The sequence below is a fragment of the Saccoglossus kowalevskii genome, chromosome 2 (genome assembly GCF_978046115.1).
Source record: "Saccoglossus kowalevskii chromosome 2, keSacKowa6.1, whole genome shotgun sequence".
Taxonomy (NCBI): domain Eukaryota; kingdom Metazoa; phylum Hemichordata; class Enteropneusta; family Harrimaniidae; genus Saccoglossus; species Saccoglossus kowalevskii.
Genome location: NC_140642.1, coordinates 5,324,730 through 5,340,842, shown reverse-complemented (window position 1 = coordinate 5,340,842; position 16,113 = coordinate 5,324,730). Strand labels below are relative to the sequence as shown.

General features: G+C 34.9%; 1 protein-coding gene across 1 annotated transcript; it reads left to right on the top strand.

The window, feature by feature from the left end:
* Window positions 1-14,806: 14,806 nt before the first annotated feature.
* LOC102805471 (uncharacterized) lies at window positions 14,807-15,208 on the top strand. The gene has a single exon (XM_006818639.3). It carries the CDS (start codon window positions 14,807-14,809, stop codon window positions 15,206-15,208), a length of 402 nt encoding a protein of 133 aa, XP_006818702.1.
* The last annotated feature ends 905 nt before the right edge of the window (window positions 15,209-16,113 follow it).

Genomic DNA, 16,113 nt, shown 5'->3' with positions numbered 1-16,113 from the left:
GATACACAAACGATATTGTATTGATTAAAGTACTCCCCATGTTCAAAAGCAAAAGACTGTCAAACAATCTATACTACAAACATTATAAACAATCAACTAACAAATAATCCACAAGGCCGAAACTAGTAGATCATGGTACAGAGACAAGTAAGTAAACGAATGGAAAACGTGAAGTGTCAAAGTGAGCAAATAATGCTCCAACAACGTGTGATACTGATAACATTAAGTCCCAATTAACATAAAACATGTGGCCAATAATCATATATATATATGAAGTTCATGGCAAAACGATATTCCGATGTTTATCAATAACATTCCTAAAACAAAAAGCAGAAATTGGTTACTTATTATAAAATCAATAGTCGCAGCCTTGTCAGTCAACAGAGTCAAAGGATACAGTAATTAGTTGCACTCTTTAGAAACAAAATTTGCATTTATTTACGACATACATCTCACGAACTAGCTCCAAACATGTATACCTTTTTTGTTTCAGTCAGTCAGAAAGGTGCTACCATGTAGTGTATTCTTTGAATCTATGATTGAATTAGAAAATGTCCATTAAGCAGAATATTTGAACGCAATTCGTATTCATAATTCACACAATAATACTAAAATCAAGGTTTTATTGCCAGAAAGCAATGTAAATTATGCAGCATTTACAACATCTTTTTCATGCATACCATACCATTCATGCATGCATACCATGCCACGTCACTTTCAAGCACGTATTTATAAACCTGTCGAAACTTTCCTTTTTAAATTCCAATAGTTTACAAGCTTCTGCTGAGAATGCGTATCGTGGTATTGTTCCGTTTGAGATCCGCGGCAGTGAATGCCAAGGATATATTTATCCTATTACTATTGGCAATCCACAATACGTACTTCTCATATTCTTGAAAGGCTTTCGGAAATGATATTTTATTTCTCTCGTTGTTCAGGAAGTTAAACCTGTAGATGAAATGCAAATAAATGATTAATATGAACTATGAGAGGTGATGTTCTAAATAGTTTTGTTCATCTGACGAAAAAAACATGGTAAAATACTGTTTTTCTAAAGTGGCAATTATAATTATTTTTATCTCATTATTGATTATTCAAATAAATTATAATTGATATATCCATGTAACGTAGCACAGTAGATTATAATTCAGATTATACTATGTTATAATAAGATTATAATATGTTACGTACGAACCATATTGCATAGCGGTAACATGGTCATTGCGTGATTATCACCTGAGAACATATTACGACTTTACAGTATAGCGGTGATACATGCGTTGATTGTGTTGATTTGTCTGTCTACAGATCGAATATAGATGGTCTATTTGTATTATATCTTCTGATATAATAAATTGCGTCGAGATTGTTAACACCCAGTGTCTCTTTGAGGAAACCAAGTCATCTCCAAAACATTACATTACCTTTCTTTCAGCACACTGATTGTAGTCAAACTGCTCTTTCTTCCTGCATCCTTTTTGAACGGTTGCAGGTTTGATCTATAACGACAATGTTCTCATCATTACGTTTCGCGTACACCTAGTGGATATACGAAACAAGCTTTTGGACTATTTCAATAGAACAAATGCATGCATTGCATGGGAGGTTAGTATATCCTAGTTAAGGTAGCGGGACTATTATTTGCATACTTGTTTTCATCTTCTAATTGTGACTAAATGACTACAAATAGACCCGGGAGAGTATATATTTTTAGAATCGCCAGATTTCAAGCTTTTCACAAGTGTATTTTGCATGCCGGTATCTGCATTCTACGACGCGTTACTCAATCAAAGGTGAAAAATTACTTTTTCTGTAAAAAAAATAATTACGCATTTATGCTGGCGATAAGAAGTATTTTTTTCACTTTTCCTAGTTGTTCAATAGTCTGGTAAATTGAATGTGTATGGTCAGTTTTATTCAAGCAACGCGTTTTAAAAAAATAGTGTGCTGAATTTTAATTACTGTTTTAGTCGCATTGCCCCCAACTCAAACCACAACTCGTTGGTAAATAATCGATGAAATAGTTTGTCTGGACACATTCAAGTTCCTCTCACTGTCACCTTAAAGCTGTGAAAATTTGGTGTTAATCCGACGACAATAAGTATACGTTATTTTTTGTTAAAGACCTTGTATTTTGAAAAACATAAACTCCTAGAAAACGTCCATGAAGTAACAGCAAAGATTTTCAAACTTGTTTATCGGCACAATCAATTTGTTTTCCCATCAGGGTCTGTTTTAACATGTGTAGGGACATCCAAATGTGTAAGGTTATTGGAAACCAAAAAAATAAAGGAATGGAATAGCTATAATTGGATAAATTCGGCATATGAAAACACCAAAATCAATGATTTTTTTTCAGTGGCCGTGTGACCTTGTATCTGACACATTCATATGCAAATGACTAATCTGTGAAACAAACAGGGGCAGAGACAAACCACTCAAATGTTTGGAAACACTCATTGTGTGTCAGATAACTACTGATAACACATCCTAACATAGCTTTGTCTTGAGTTTATCTTTGAAACTTATAGGCACACAGATTAAACCTGTATTGTTGATTTTGGAAAACACTACTGAGGCTGCCTTGCTTCCCTTCAGAAAATCTACATTTTAACCAACTTACATGACATTCTATGTTATGTTGACTTTATCACATGAAAGTTTATAGTGCATTTCATCAATTAATAAATAAATGTGAAAATCGTAATTTTCAACACAAATAATAGTCTCGCTACCTTAAGTGCTCATCTGCATACTTTGATGAGACGTCCGTGGTCGTGAATTGGATGTTCTGTATTATACTGTAATGTATTAAAAACTATATTACCTCATAACAAAGTCATAACCATCGATTTTTTTACCACAACTACTATTTCTTAATATTCCCGAGTTTCCAACAATTGCACATGTACTGAATAGATGTTCACACCCACACCCTCCCGTGACTTTCGTTGCGTATGGAAGTTATTTTCACGAGTGATGCGGTGTATCCTGCGGCCGTACTTTCACGAGCGAAGCGACACATGAAACTTGAAGTGTGGAAAGAATACATGTACAGTCAATATACAGTATCGATAACTAAAGCCAAAGAAATTGTTTTTTGTTTACCCCTGAAATCCTGAATTTATTTTGCTGATGCAGTGTGAATATTGTAGAAGTTAACATTGGTGATTCTGATAATTTTGGGTTGAAATTATATATACATTGAAATTATATAATACCTTAAGTTTAGCATCCTTGTTTTATTTTGTTTCCAGTTATGTAATATTGCAACTGTTTCAGTCATTTCTATTCATAATGCCATGTCCTTTTCTTTTTTCGGCAACTTTCTGCTGGGCATTCTAGTTACATGATTAGAACATAAATTATCGTTAATATGTCTATAAAAAGTTCTATAATCGTATATTTCATTGATAATTGCTGTTCTTAATTGCATGTCTTATTGTTCGCACGTGGGTACATATAATGCTTCAAGTGAGTAGCATAGCGCCCTCTGTAGTCACCTGCTGTGTAGCGCTTGTTTTAGCCTGAATCGAACTGATTAAGTTTTTTTAGGTGATGATATTATCTTTATATTTTGAAGAAATACTTTTTTGCAAGGGGTGACATGCTTGTATTTCAAGCTGGTTCATTAAATAGGATACCATAGCAACTATTCTTTTTAAAGGTGATTACAAATTGACGGATTTGCACATGACAGGACTTAATCAGTACATATACTAGTGAGGTAAATTCAAATTTAAACAATTTCGATGTTAAGATTTGATTTGAATGATTATCAGAATATTTGATGTTGTTTTGAATGTTCAAAGTGGTATTTCATACAAATTATGTATTCTCTCTGTAAGCACAGGATTCAAGTTCAAATAGCCAATCACGTGATGCATGATTTAGATTTGTGTGTGTTTTATAAAAATGTAATTCACTATATGAACTCTTAATTCAACGTTATGAACTTTTTTCTTTATCTATTATAGATATTATATGATAGCTGTACTACAACTATCAATAATCCAATGACGTATAGGAGAGCTTTTATTTATATCACTAATTAATAAAAACGTTCTGAACGTTTGTTACTTAATATGTTATTTAATATGTCTTCGATATCAGACGGTGCCATTTCTTTTATTTTTCACACCTCTTTTTGAAACTACAAATCAACTGATATACAGGTATACTTGCCTTAGACTGATGTGAAGTAATATCAGCACACATATTATGTTCACTGTGAGACATGAACAATGGATATAACGCGAACGTGGAGAGAGGTCCCAAGTACAATCGTCGTAATGGGTATGTTTGTGGCAATATATCGTGATTTTAAAGAAGAGGCCACAACAAATAGCATAATACATACACAATAGTGCATACGTTTATTTAAGCTTGGGAGCGTTGTTGAAAAGAAAAAACGCTGTACGTGGCTATAGTATGTTGTCTAACTATCTTAATTCAACAGGGAGCGAGAGAGAGAGAAGGGGAGACGGGCAGACATACAAAGAAAACGCCAAGCTCAAGGCTGTGAATGCGATATGTAATCACTAAGACTACTTACCCTTTAGTTGAGCTTGTCACCGTCAATTTGCCTTCGTCTCTGTGAGCTGGAACAGAGTAAACGTATAGGCACGATGCTACAACTATACTAAAAATAGTCAGTAATATAAACCAAACAAATGCCGTTGACCTCCTGTAGTATATTTTCATCGTCATTCCAGCATGTTATATCGGACACGACGACACCGACGTTATGAGAAAACTGTGCTCATCCAAACGGTTTCGCTGTACACACTATGCTGCCCACACTCGGCGTTGATTCGTGAATGTATTTGCTATACACGACGACAGTTGGCGTTGCACAATGGCATCTGATGGCAATCATGAGTGAACGGAAATTATTTTTAAAAATGAAAAGGATTTTCATATATCATAATGTTCGGGGCTACACTAGGCTCCTACTAACACAATGATTAAAAATAGCACATTACTACAGCATTCGCGCTGGACACGTTTCTTTCTACGTATCTCATTGATGTTATAGAAATCTACAAACGAAAATGCCTCCACTTGAGACGACGCCTCCACAGGTGTGAATAGGTTAATGCACACGATTTTTTAACACACACAAGAAAAAAAAAATCATTCAAAGATAGCGCCCTCCACAGGCGAAAAAAGGTTAATGCACGCGTTTTTTTTTTTTTTTTGCATAAACACGAAAAAAAAATCATTCAAAAACAGCGCCTCCTATAAGCATAGAAAGTTAATGCACGCGTTTTTTTAACACACACGAAATTTCCATTCGACCTCACACACGTTATTTTTAAAAATACACACGTCATTTTTTAAACACCCACTATTTTTAAATACACATACGAGGCGCGGAATGTAAATTTATTATTTTGTGTATACTAGAAAAAAACGTGCTAATAATTCAAAATTACATACGTATTGGAGGCCGTGGCGTGTGTGTGTTTTAAAATGATGTGTGCATTTAAAAAAAACGGCGTGACTGTGCGTTTTAATGGTATGTGCTTTAAAAAAACGTGTGTATATTAAATGGCGTGGGTGTTTTAAAAAACGTGTGTTTTAAAAATGACGTGTGAATTAAAAATGATGTGTGTCTTAAAATGACGTGTGTGTTTTACAATTATGTGTATTTAAAAAAAACGTGTGTGTTTAAAAGGACATGTGTACTTTAAAAATAATGTGTGTCTAAAAACATAACGTGTGTGTAAAAACGACGCGTGTGTTTAAAAACGACGTGTGTGTTTTTAAAAATGGCGTGTGTTTAAAAACGACGTGCATGTTAAAAAAATGACGTGTGTGTTTTTAAAAATGGCGTGTGTTTAAAAATGACGTGTGTGTTTTTAAAAATGACGTATGTGTTAAAAACACATACGCTATTTAAAATGCACATATAATTTTAATGCACATACATGTAATGCTCATACCATTTCATCTACCATACCATCTATACTGATCCAGAATTCTGCCATGATATATTAACATTGTATCCACCATACCATCTATACTGATCCAGAATTCTGTCATGATATATTAACATTGTATCCACCATACCATCTATACTGATCCACAATTCTGCCATGATATATTAACATCGTATCCACCATACCATCTATACTGATCCAGAATTCTGTCATGATATATTAACATTGTATCCACCATACCATCTATACTGATCCAGAATTCTGTCATGATATATTAACATTGTATCCACCATACCATCTATACTGATCCAGAATTCTGTCATGATATATTAACATTGTATCCACCATACCATCTATACTGATCCAGAATTCTGTCATGATATATTAACATTGTATCCACCATACCATCTATACTGATCCAGAATTCTGTCATGATATATTAACATTGTATCCACCATACCATCTATACTGATCCAGAATTCTGTCATGATATATTAACATTGTATCCACCATACCATCTATACTGATCCACAATTCTGCCATGATATATTAACATTGTATTCACCATACCATCTATACTGATCCACAATTCTGCCATGATATATTAACATTGTATCTACCATACCATCTATACTGATCCACAATTCTGCCATGATATATTAACATTGTATCTACCATACCATCTATACTGATCAACAATTCAGCCATGATATATTAACATTGTAACTACCATACCATCTATACTGATCCACTATTCTGCCATGATATATTAACATTGTATCTACCATACCATCTATACTGATCAACAATTCTGCCATGATATATTAACATTGTAACTACCATACATATACTGATCCACAATTCTGCCATGATATATTAACATTGTATCTACCATACCATCTATACTGATCCACAATTCTGCCATGATATATTAACATTGTATCTACCATACCATCTATACGGATCCACAATTCTGCCATGATATATTAACATTGTATCCACCATACCATCTATACTGATCAACAATTCTGCCATGATATATTAACATTGTATCCACCATACCATCTATACTGATCCAGAATTCTGCCATGATATATTAACATTGTATCTACCATACCATCTATACTGATCCACAATTCTGCCATGATATATTAACATTGTAACTACAATACATATACTGATCCACAATTCTGCCATGATATATTAACATTGTATCTACCATACCATCTATACTGATCAACAATTCTGCCATGATATATTAACATTGTATCTACCGCATACCATCTATACTGATCAACAATTCTGCCATGATATATTAACATTGTATCTGCCATACCATCTATACTGACCAACAATTCTGCCATGATATATTAACATTGTATCTACCATACCATCTATACTGATCAACAATTCTGCCATGATATATTAACATTGTATCTACCATACCATCTATACTGATCAACAATTCTGCCATGATATATTAACATTGTATCTACCATACCATCTATACTGATCAACAATTCTGCCATGATATATTAACATCGTATCCACCATACCATCTATACTGACCCACAATTCTGCCATGATATATTAACATCGTATCCACCATACCATCTATACTGATCCACAATTCTGCCATGATATATTAACATTGTATCCACCATACCATCTATACTGATCCACAATTCTGCCATGATATATTAACATTGTATCTACCATACCATCTATACTGATCTACAATTCTGCCATGATATATTAACATTGTATCCACCATACCATCTATACTGATCCACAATTCTGCCATGATATATTAACATTGTATCCACCATACCATCTATACTGATCCACAATTCTGCCATGATATATTAACATTGTATCTACCATACCATCTATACTGATCTACAATTCTGCCATGATATATTAACATCGTATCCACCATACCATCTATACTGATCCACAATTCTGCCATGATATATTAACATTGTATCTACCATACCATCTATACTGATCCACAATTCTGCCATGATATATTAACATCGTATCCACCATACCATCTATACTGATCCACAATTCTGGCATGCTATATTATTTTACCGTACCATCTATACTGATCCACAATTCTGGCATGCTATATTATTTTACCATACCATCTATACTGATCCACAATTCTGGCATGCTATATTAACATTGTATCCACCATACCATCTATACTGATCAACAATTCTGCCATGATATATTAACATTGTATCCACCATACCATCTATACTGATCCAGAATTCTGCCATGATATATTAACATTGTATCTACCATACCATCTATACTGATCCACAATTCTGCCATGATATATTAACATTGTAACTACAATACATATACTGATCCACAATTCTGCCATGATATATTAACATTGTATCTACCATACCATCTATACTGATCAACAATTCTGCCATGATATATTAACATTGTATCTACCGCATACCATCTATACTGATCAACAATTCTGCCATGATATATTAACATTGTATCTGCCATACCATCTATACTGACCAACAATTCTGCCATGATATATTAACATTGTATCTACCATACCATCTATACTGATCAACAATTCTGCCATGATATATTAACATTGTATCTACCATACCATCTATACTGATCAACAATTCTGCCATGATATATTAACATTGTATCTACCATACCATCTATACTGATCAACAATTCTGCCATGATATATTAACATCGTATCCACCATACCATCTATACTGACCCACAATTCTGCCATGATATATTAACATCGTATCCACCATACCATCTATACTGATCCACAATTCTGCCATGATATATTAACATTGTATCCACCATACCATCTATACTGATCCACAATTCTGCCATGATATATTAACATTGTATCTACCATACCATCTATACTGATCTACAATTCTGCCATGATATATTAACATTGTATCCACCATACCATCTATACTGATCCACAATTCTGCCATGATATATTAACATTGTATCCACCATACCATCTATACTGATCCACAATTCTGCCATGATATATTAACATTGTATCTACCATACCATCTATACTGATCTACAATTCTGCCATGATATATTAACATCGTATCCACCATACCATCTATACTGATCCACAATTCTGCCATGATATATTAACATTGTATCTACCATACCATCTATACTGATCCACAATTCTGCCATGATATATTAACATCGTATCCACCATACCATCTATACTGATCCACAATTCTGGCATGCTATATTATTTTACCGTACCATCTATACTGATCCACAATTCTGGCATGCTATATTATTTTACCATACCATCTATACTGATCCACAATTCTGGCATGCTATATTATTTTACCATACCATCTATACTGATCCACAATTCTGCCATGATATATTAACATTGTATCTACCATACCATCTATACTGATCCACAATTCTGCCATGATATATTAACATCGTATCCACCATACCATCTATACTGATCCACAATTCTGGCATGCTATATTATTTTACCATACCATCTATACTGATCCACAATTCTGGCATGCTATATTATTTTACCATACCATCTATACTGATCCACAATTCTGGCATGCTATATTATTTTACCATACCATCTATACTGATCCACAATTCTGCCATGATATATTAACATTGTATCTACCATACCATCTATACTGATCCACAATTCTGCCATGATATATTAACATCGTATCCACCATACCATCTATACTGATCCACAATTCTGGCATGCTATATTATTTTACCATACCATCTATACTGATCCACAATTCTGGCATGCTATATTATTTTACCATACCATCTATACTGATCCACAATTCTGGCATGCTATATTATTTTACCATACCATCTATACTGATCCACAATTCTGGCATGCTATATTATTTTACCATACCATCTAATTGTTTTCATAAAATAAACAACACAAGCGCAAAAGAAAAATTACAACATTGACATCACATTATAAAGTGGGAAGATTATTATCCTTATCATACAGTTTCATTTAGTTTTAATAAATTATATGAGAACCATGACAGCCAATCAGATTCGCGTATTACAGGTAGACATATTCGTGCGTCGACCTGCTACCATATTCGTATTTTGACAGTGTGTCACATATTATGTACATTATATTTGTTGAAAGAGAATGGTGTTGATATAAACACAAACTCACAAACAGTGTGCATTTGAAGCTCGTTTCAGTGTTCTAATGCAAGCTGGGATGCAGTGCGGCGTATAGTTGCGCACAGAATGGCGCCGGATGTGTTTGTGAAAATCAATTCTTCGTCAGACTGAAGCTGCTGAAATTAGGTTTATCAATACAACCATGAAAGTAAAAAGGCGTCCATGATAAAACTTAATAGAATTCAATCACTGCTCTTGAACTCTTTCAACTTGTATATTTTGTGTTCATTCATGCATTCAGCTCTACGAGGGTGACCTGAAAGATTGTCATGATTGAGTGCTACAATTTCGGTTTTTAGATTTATTCGGTATAGTAATACAAATGTTCACCCCAATAGCGGTGGATATACAGTTTTAGAGACCCTCAGCGCCAATTGCCAACCTCGGCTTCGCCTCATTTTACTTTAAACCTGTTTTTACCATTGTATTTTTCCGTTTCCATAGTCTTTCTGTCATTGTTCAGAAAAAAACACTAATAAGTTTGGTTTGGCATGAGTAAAACAAATTATGTATAATTCAAATTTGGCCAGAAGTAGTAGGTGCTTCCGTGGGGCTTCATAGCTAGTTTTGTTTTCCTGATTACCGATGGTATCAGTAACCTCTAGATCGACGTTTTCAGAGGTCATTCTTTTCCACAAATTTCCAGAATTGTTGTGATGCAGGATTTTATATTGAAAGTTTTTTTTTAATTCGACCTCATTAGCAAAAAAAGCTTTGTGACGGAATACCGAAAAATGAAGAGAAAACGGCGATTCAAATTTACTATCTTTGAAATCTAAGTAATACATATTGCATGTATATGTTTTGTACTTTTAAAAAGGTCAACTGTTCTGTACGACGCAAGGACAGGTAGTCTATTGTGTTCCATTGTATGGGAATAGCATTGATTAGACCGTGATAAGTTACCAGAACATACCATATATACTGATCCACAATTATGACATACAATAATTCATTATTATATTCTTCATTATCATGTATGAAACAAGAACAAGAAAACTGAATAATGGCTAGTCTGCAAAACCAATGCATTGTTGCCAAAAGCTGTGATTAACAAATATAAGTTTGAAACAATCATAAATAATAATTATTCGCATTTTCGAGCCATAAGGATGTCACGAGATAAACGAGCATTGCGCCACCAAGAAGCGCTGTGTGTAACCGGATGTATCTAAATCACGGTACCATCAGATTGTTTCTAGTCAATGAAGTGAACTAACAAAAGGCTATTCTTGGAAGGCTTCCAGACTAAAAATAATGATACACCGATCTACTAGGCTCAGTCAGGAAAGTGATATAAGAGCCTCGGTAATTCAATTTCGTTGAGTAAAATGGTAGTTGGTCAGTGGTAATTGGTTTTGAATGTGACAGTGGAATTGATATATTGTCAATATCACTGAATGACAACGTTTGTGTTTTATATGGTGTTTTACACGGGGTTTTACTAAAAAAAATATTTCTTCATATTTTAAAATTTAGCTTGGTGATATGGTAATTATTCCGTATCTGTGTAAAGATATGAAATCACGTGAATGAGCCCGCTTTTCAAAGAATGCAAAGTTGACTGCCAATGGTGATATGGTACATTTTTCAGAATGAATGCGCCCAGACGACGTGGGCGAGTTCATTATCAATTATTTGTTGGCCTCCCCGTTTATCTTCTCTACGCAAAAATTCCAAATTCGTTTACACTGTATCTAGAAAACATTAATGTGTCGGCTGTGCGCTATACTACTTCTCCAATCAACGGCACAGGAGTTCGTTACTATGCGCGGGTCCAATTTGCGAGCAATAAGGTCCCGCATATTATAATAACATGATAACAGCCTCTGTGTCGTTTATCAGGGAATAACAAAGGTCTGTACTGGCAGGTTTGCGAGAACAATATTCTCTCCAAAGCTGATCACCTGCCTTTCTATGTTTGGGTTTTGTTGTGCACTGATTGTGCATGAAATTACTGCAGGTCATTATTGCTTGCGTCAATAACCATTCGAGCACTATTGTTTTTATGAACGGAAACATTGTTCCACAATTATGAACATCACGCAGGAGTATGGGTGGCGGGCGGATGGGAACAACAATTATACCATTATTTTACATTCGCTGTAACCACCATTGGTGCCTACGGCAGTGATCGTTTCGCTCCGCTCATGTGTTACCGGTAGTGAGCGTTATCTGCCTAAAATCGATAAATGATACCGGGGGAAGGGGCACTTGAATTGAATCTCGGTACGTGTACTGCAACCCAAACATGCGTAATATGGGTGGTTTTGAGGCAGTTGGTCACTTCTACGCCCGTGCGATGTTTAGGGTTATTAAAATCAAAAAACAAAACAAGCGTATATTTTCACACACAAAATAATTTATTTTGTAAATAACTCCGACAAGCCCGCCCGTGAATCTCTGTAGTGAATATGTCGCGGTTTTCTTTATTGGGCTTTAATATTGTGAAGCGTCATTCTTTTATCTGTGCTGGCAATTGATTGGCAAATGTTGTTACTGTATTAAACTGAACAAAAACATCCGCAAGTTATATCCACTATCTTGCCACTTCTCAAAGTTAAATGGTACGCTAACTTCGCAGTGGCACTGACATGTTCTAGCCCCCCCTTGAAACACCATACTTGGTTAAATTTGAGCCAGTCGTGAAATTAGACCATATAAACTAACGAAGTATTTATGCCCTCGTCTGTCTCTGTGTGTTAAAGGTGAATAATGTTAAGTTAAGTAACAAGAACACAAGGTTAAGTAACAATCGTCAAGAACCTACAAGAACATACTATTTTTTGTTTTAGAATAATAATTTCGGGATGATTTGAGCAGCCATTTTCAACACAGTCAATCAGTCATGCACGCCGTGCACGTGTTTCCCAGTCGACGCACAGATCATACTAAACGCTACGGGCAGTCCCTTACTATAAATACACTCAATAGTACCCCGGCGTAGACGTAATTGAATGAATTATAAATAGTATCTTGCATTTTAAAATGGTGCCATCACATTATCATGGTATCCATAGTCTTCTACTCACAAATATGGCGATGCTTGTAACACATTATGTTACTCATAAAGTGATTACTTACGGTGTCACTAATTGTATAATTCTTGAGTACATATACTATGTTGGTTTTTGGCCATAAGTTATGTAATTTCTTACATTATTTCGAGTCAAATAAAATATTCTATTCTATTCTATACAGAACGCATGGAATCATTAAACACCGTCCTGAGGTAGTTGGTGAGACTATCAGTGATTGACTAAATCTTCACACGGTCATGATGATGATGATGATGATGATGATGATGATGATGATGATGAATGTATAAAAAACACATAAAGCGTATGGACTTTTTATTTTGAATGCATATTTAAATGTGTTCCTTTATGGGGCTAACATGTTGCTATATTAACTGCGGGTCGTGATACCTTAGATTATCTCCTACCTAATGACCTAGCCCTGTCCCACTAATATTGCTTCCAATTATAGAACATGGTGGTGAGCACTGTGTTAACGAACACGCTCCAGGAATATTTATTGAATATGATTGGTATGAGTATGAAACTCAGGTAAGATCAGTGTAATGTCTAATAAATTCAGGTGCTACGTGAAACAGGGAATCAAACAATTAAAAATAAAATGTCGTATGTCTCGTCGTTAATTATAGTGCACAGTATAGGGGTCATTCCCCTCCAGGTGTGAAGATCAAAAGGTCACATTTGGTTCAATCTTGATGATGGGGATAGTTTACTACTTTAGTTTTCCTTACATATCTCAAGGATTTATTGTGATTGACAACAAACCAGAATGACAAAACATGGCGACAAGGAAATGACAATATTACGTGGAATTTTCATTGTGACAAGTTTTTGGAAAACTAAATAGAAATAACATTGCTCTGATACGGAGAATGAAAACATTTTTTACAATCTATGCTAGAAAACGTTTTTATAACAGCTTTGTTTTACCTCACTCAGATTAGTGTTGTCATTTGTGGGGAATTCACCTTTCTCAGTACACTTTATAACGTGCGTTGGAATTCGTGCATGATATAATGCGTCAACCGAGGAGTTTAAAAAAATATTCAATATGGTGTACAAATATTGTATATGGAGGGTATAATAAAATGTTATAAACTAAAGTTGGGCTACTATAAGATTCGACATTCGTGCGGATAATTATGAATATTGAGTACAACGTGAAATGAAATGGGTCGGCTCATTTATCGGCACGTCCAATCCATTTATGTCTGTAAATCTATTTTATATTTCTGCTAATACCAATCAGCATGTGTGTGATTCATTATAAATTATAATAATTATTGTCAACCCAAAGACAGAAGTTGGGAATGATTTAAAACCTGGTGAGATAGCCTCCAACGGGAGAGTGGCAACACCGCAATAAAGGCGTAGTCGACTTGTAAGCCATTATTCTTCAGTGTATAAAGTCTAAAGTAATGCATAATTGTTTTACGCATTCGGAGTTACCCCCTCCACAAGAATGGTGTGATTCACTCATTTGCATATTATTTTACATATAAGGGCATGTTCTACATCAGATATCTTCACTTTGCAACTTGTATTGACTGTCGTTTCACCCACATCGCCTATATCTCATCCAGCAACATGGCTTTTGCAGGGAAATGGGTCTTCGAGAAAAATGAGAAGATGAAGGAATTTGCTGTTGCTGCCGGAGCTCCACCAGAGAAAGTAGACCAAATGATTGATGTGCCGATAACAGTGGAGTGCACCAGAGATGGCGACTACTACCTGATGTCTTTCACAGGTCCCAAGAACAAAACTGTCGTACAGAAGTTCAAACCAGATGAACCATTTACTGAAGAAATAGGGCCTTTCGGCAAGACAAGAGTGGCTATTGCTAAAGTAGAAGGCGACAAGATGGCCATCAGGGGGGTCAAAGAAGGCGAAGCAGTGGAAAAGAGAGAGGTAATCGGCGACGAAATGATCTTTACATTCGTCAAACCTGGAATTCCATTTGTTGCTAAGCGTTACCTCAAAAGGGCTTGAACATTCTTTGCTTTGAAATTACCCCAAGTCATCAAGTAGTGATCGTCGACTTTCCTGAAGTTACTACAACGACAATGTAATTTAGTGACTATTTGCTGGTGCGATCGCACCGACCGCATGCTAACTGAATACTATTATGCATTATCTGTCGCATTTACTTTCAATTTCATTTGCTGGCTGTGAATTAGTATTTATGGAGATTATTAAATACCTTTCATAAACATTGCATATTGAGTTTGAGGGTGATTCCTTTGCGTTTTTCAAAAAAATGAAACTACGTCCTTTTTATATATCGACTATTATGTTTGTGGTTAGAAACAAATAGTACAGTTTTGAAATGTGTACTTAGTGTATTCTGACTTGTTTGTCATTTGCCCGTGTAACAACATTTGTGACAGTCTGTATATATTGATATCTGCACCCACATGAAATGATTAAATTCCACGTCCAAATCACCCCCTGACGCTAAAAAACTAACGAATTCCTCGTCAACGTGATTCATTATCATTTACATCTCTCTAATTATATGCGAGTTTATTTAATATAAAGAGGGTTATTGTAAAATTAATGGTAAATCATTATGCGATAATATTGAATTGTGATCTGTATATTATAAAAGAAGAAGTTACATGTACTCAAATATACAAAACAGATCGTAAAATCCGATAACTGGTTGCATTTAAGAAACCTTATTACGATAAAGCTGTTACATGTCTAATCCCACTACCTAGTATGTTGAAGATACAACATATCGGTGAAAATAAATATCCATCCTTTTGGAAACGAAACTTTAATTGGGTAAAGTAGAAGTACACTATGAAGTTGGCTGACTGAAGTTCAATATGTTAGAGGCACGCCCACACCACTCATGTCTACAAATCCATTTATCATTTTCGGATATTAAT

Coding starts and splice junctions, on each gene's coding strand:
- LOC102805471 (XM_006818639.3), top strand. CDS start 14,807: ATGGCTTTTGCAGGGAAATGGGTCTTCGAGAAAAATGAGAAGATGAAG.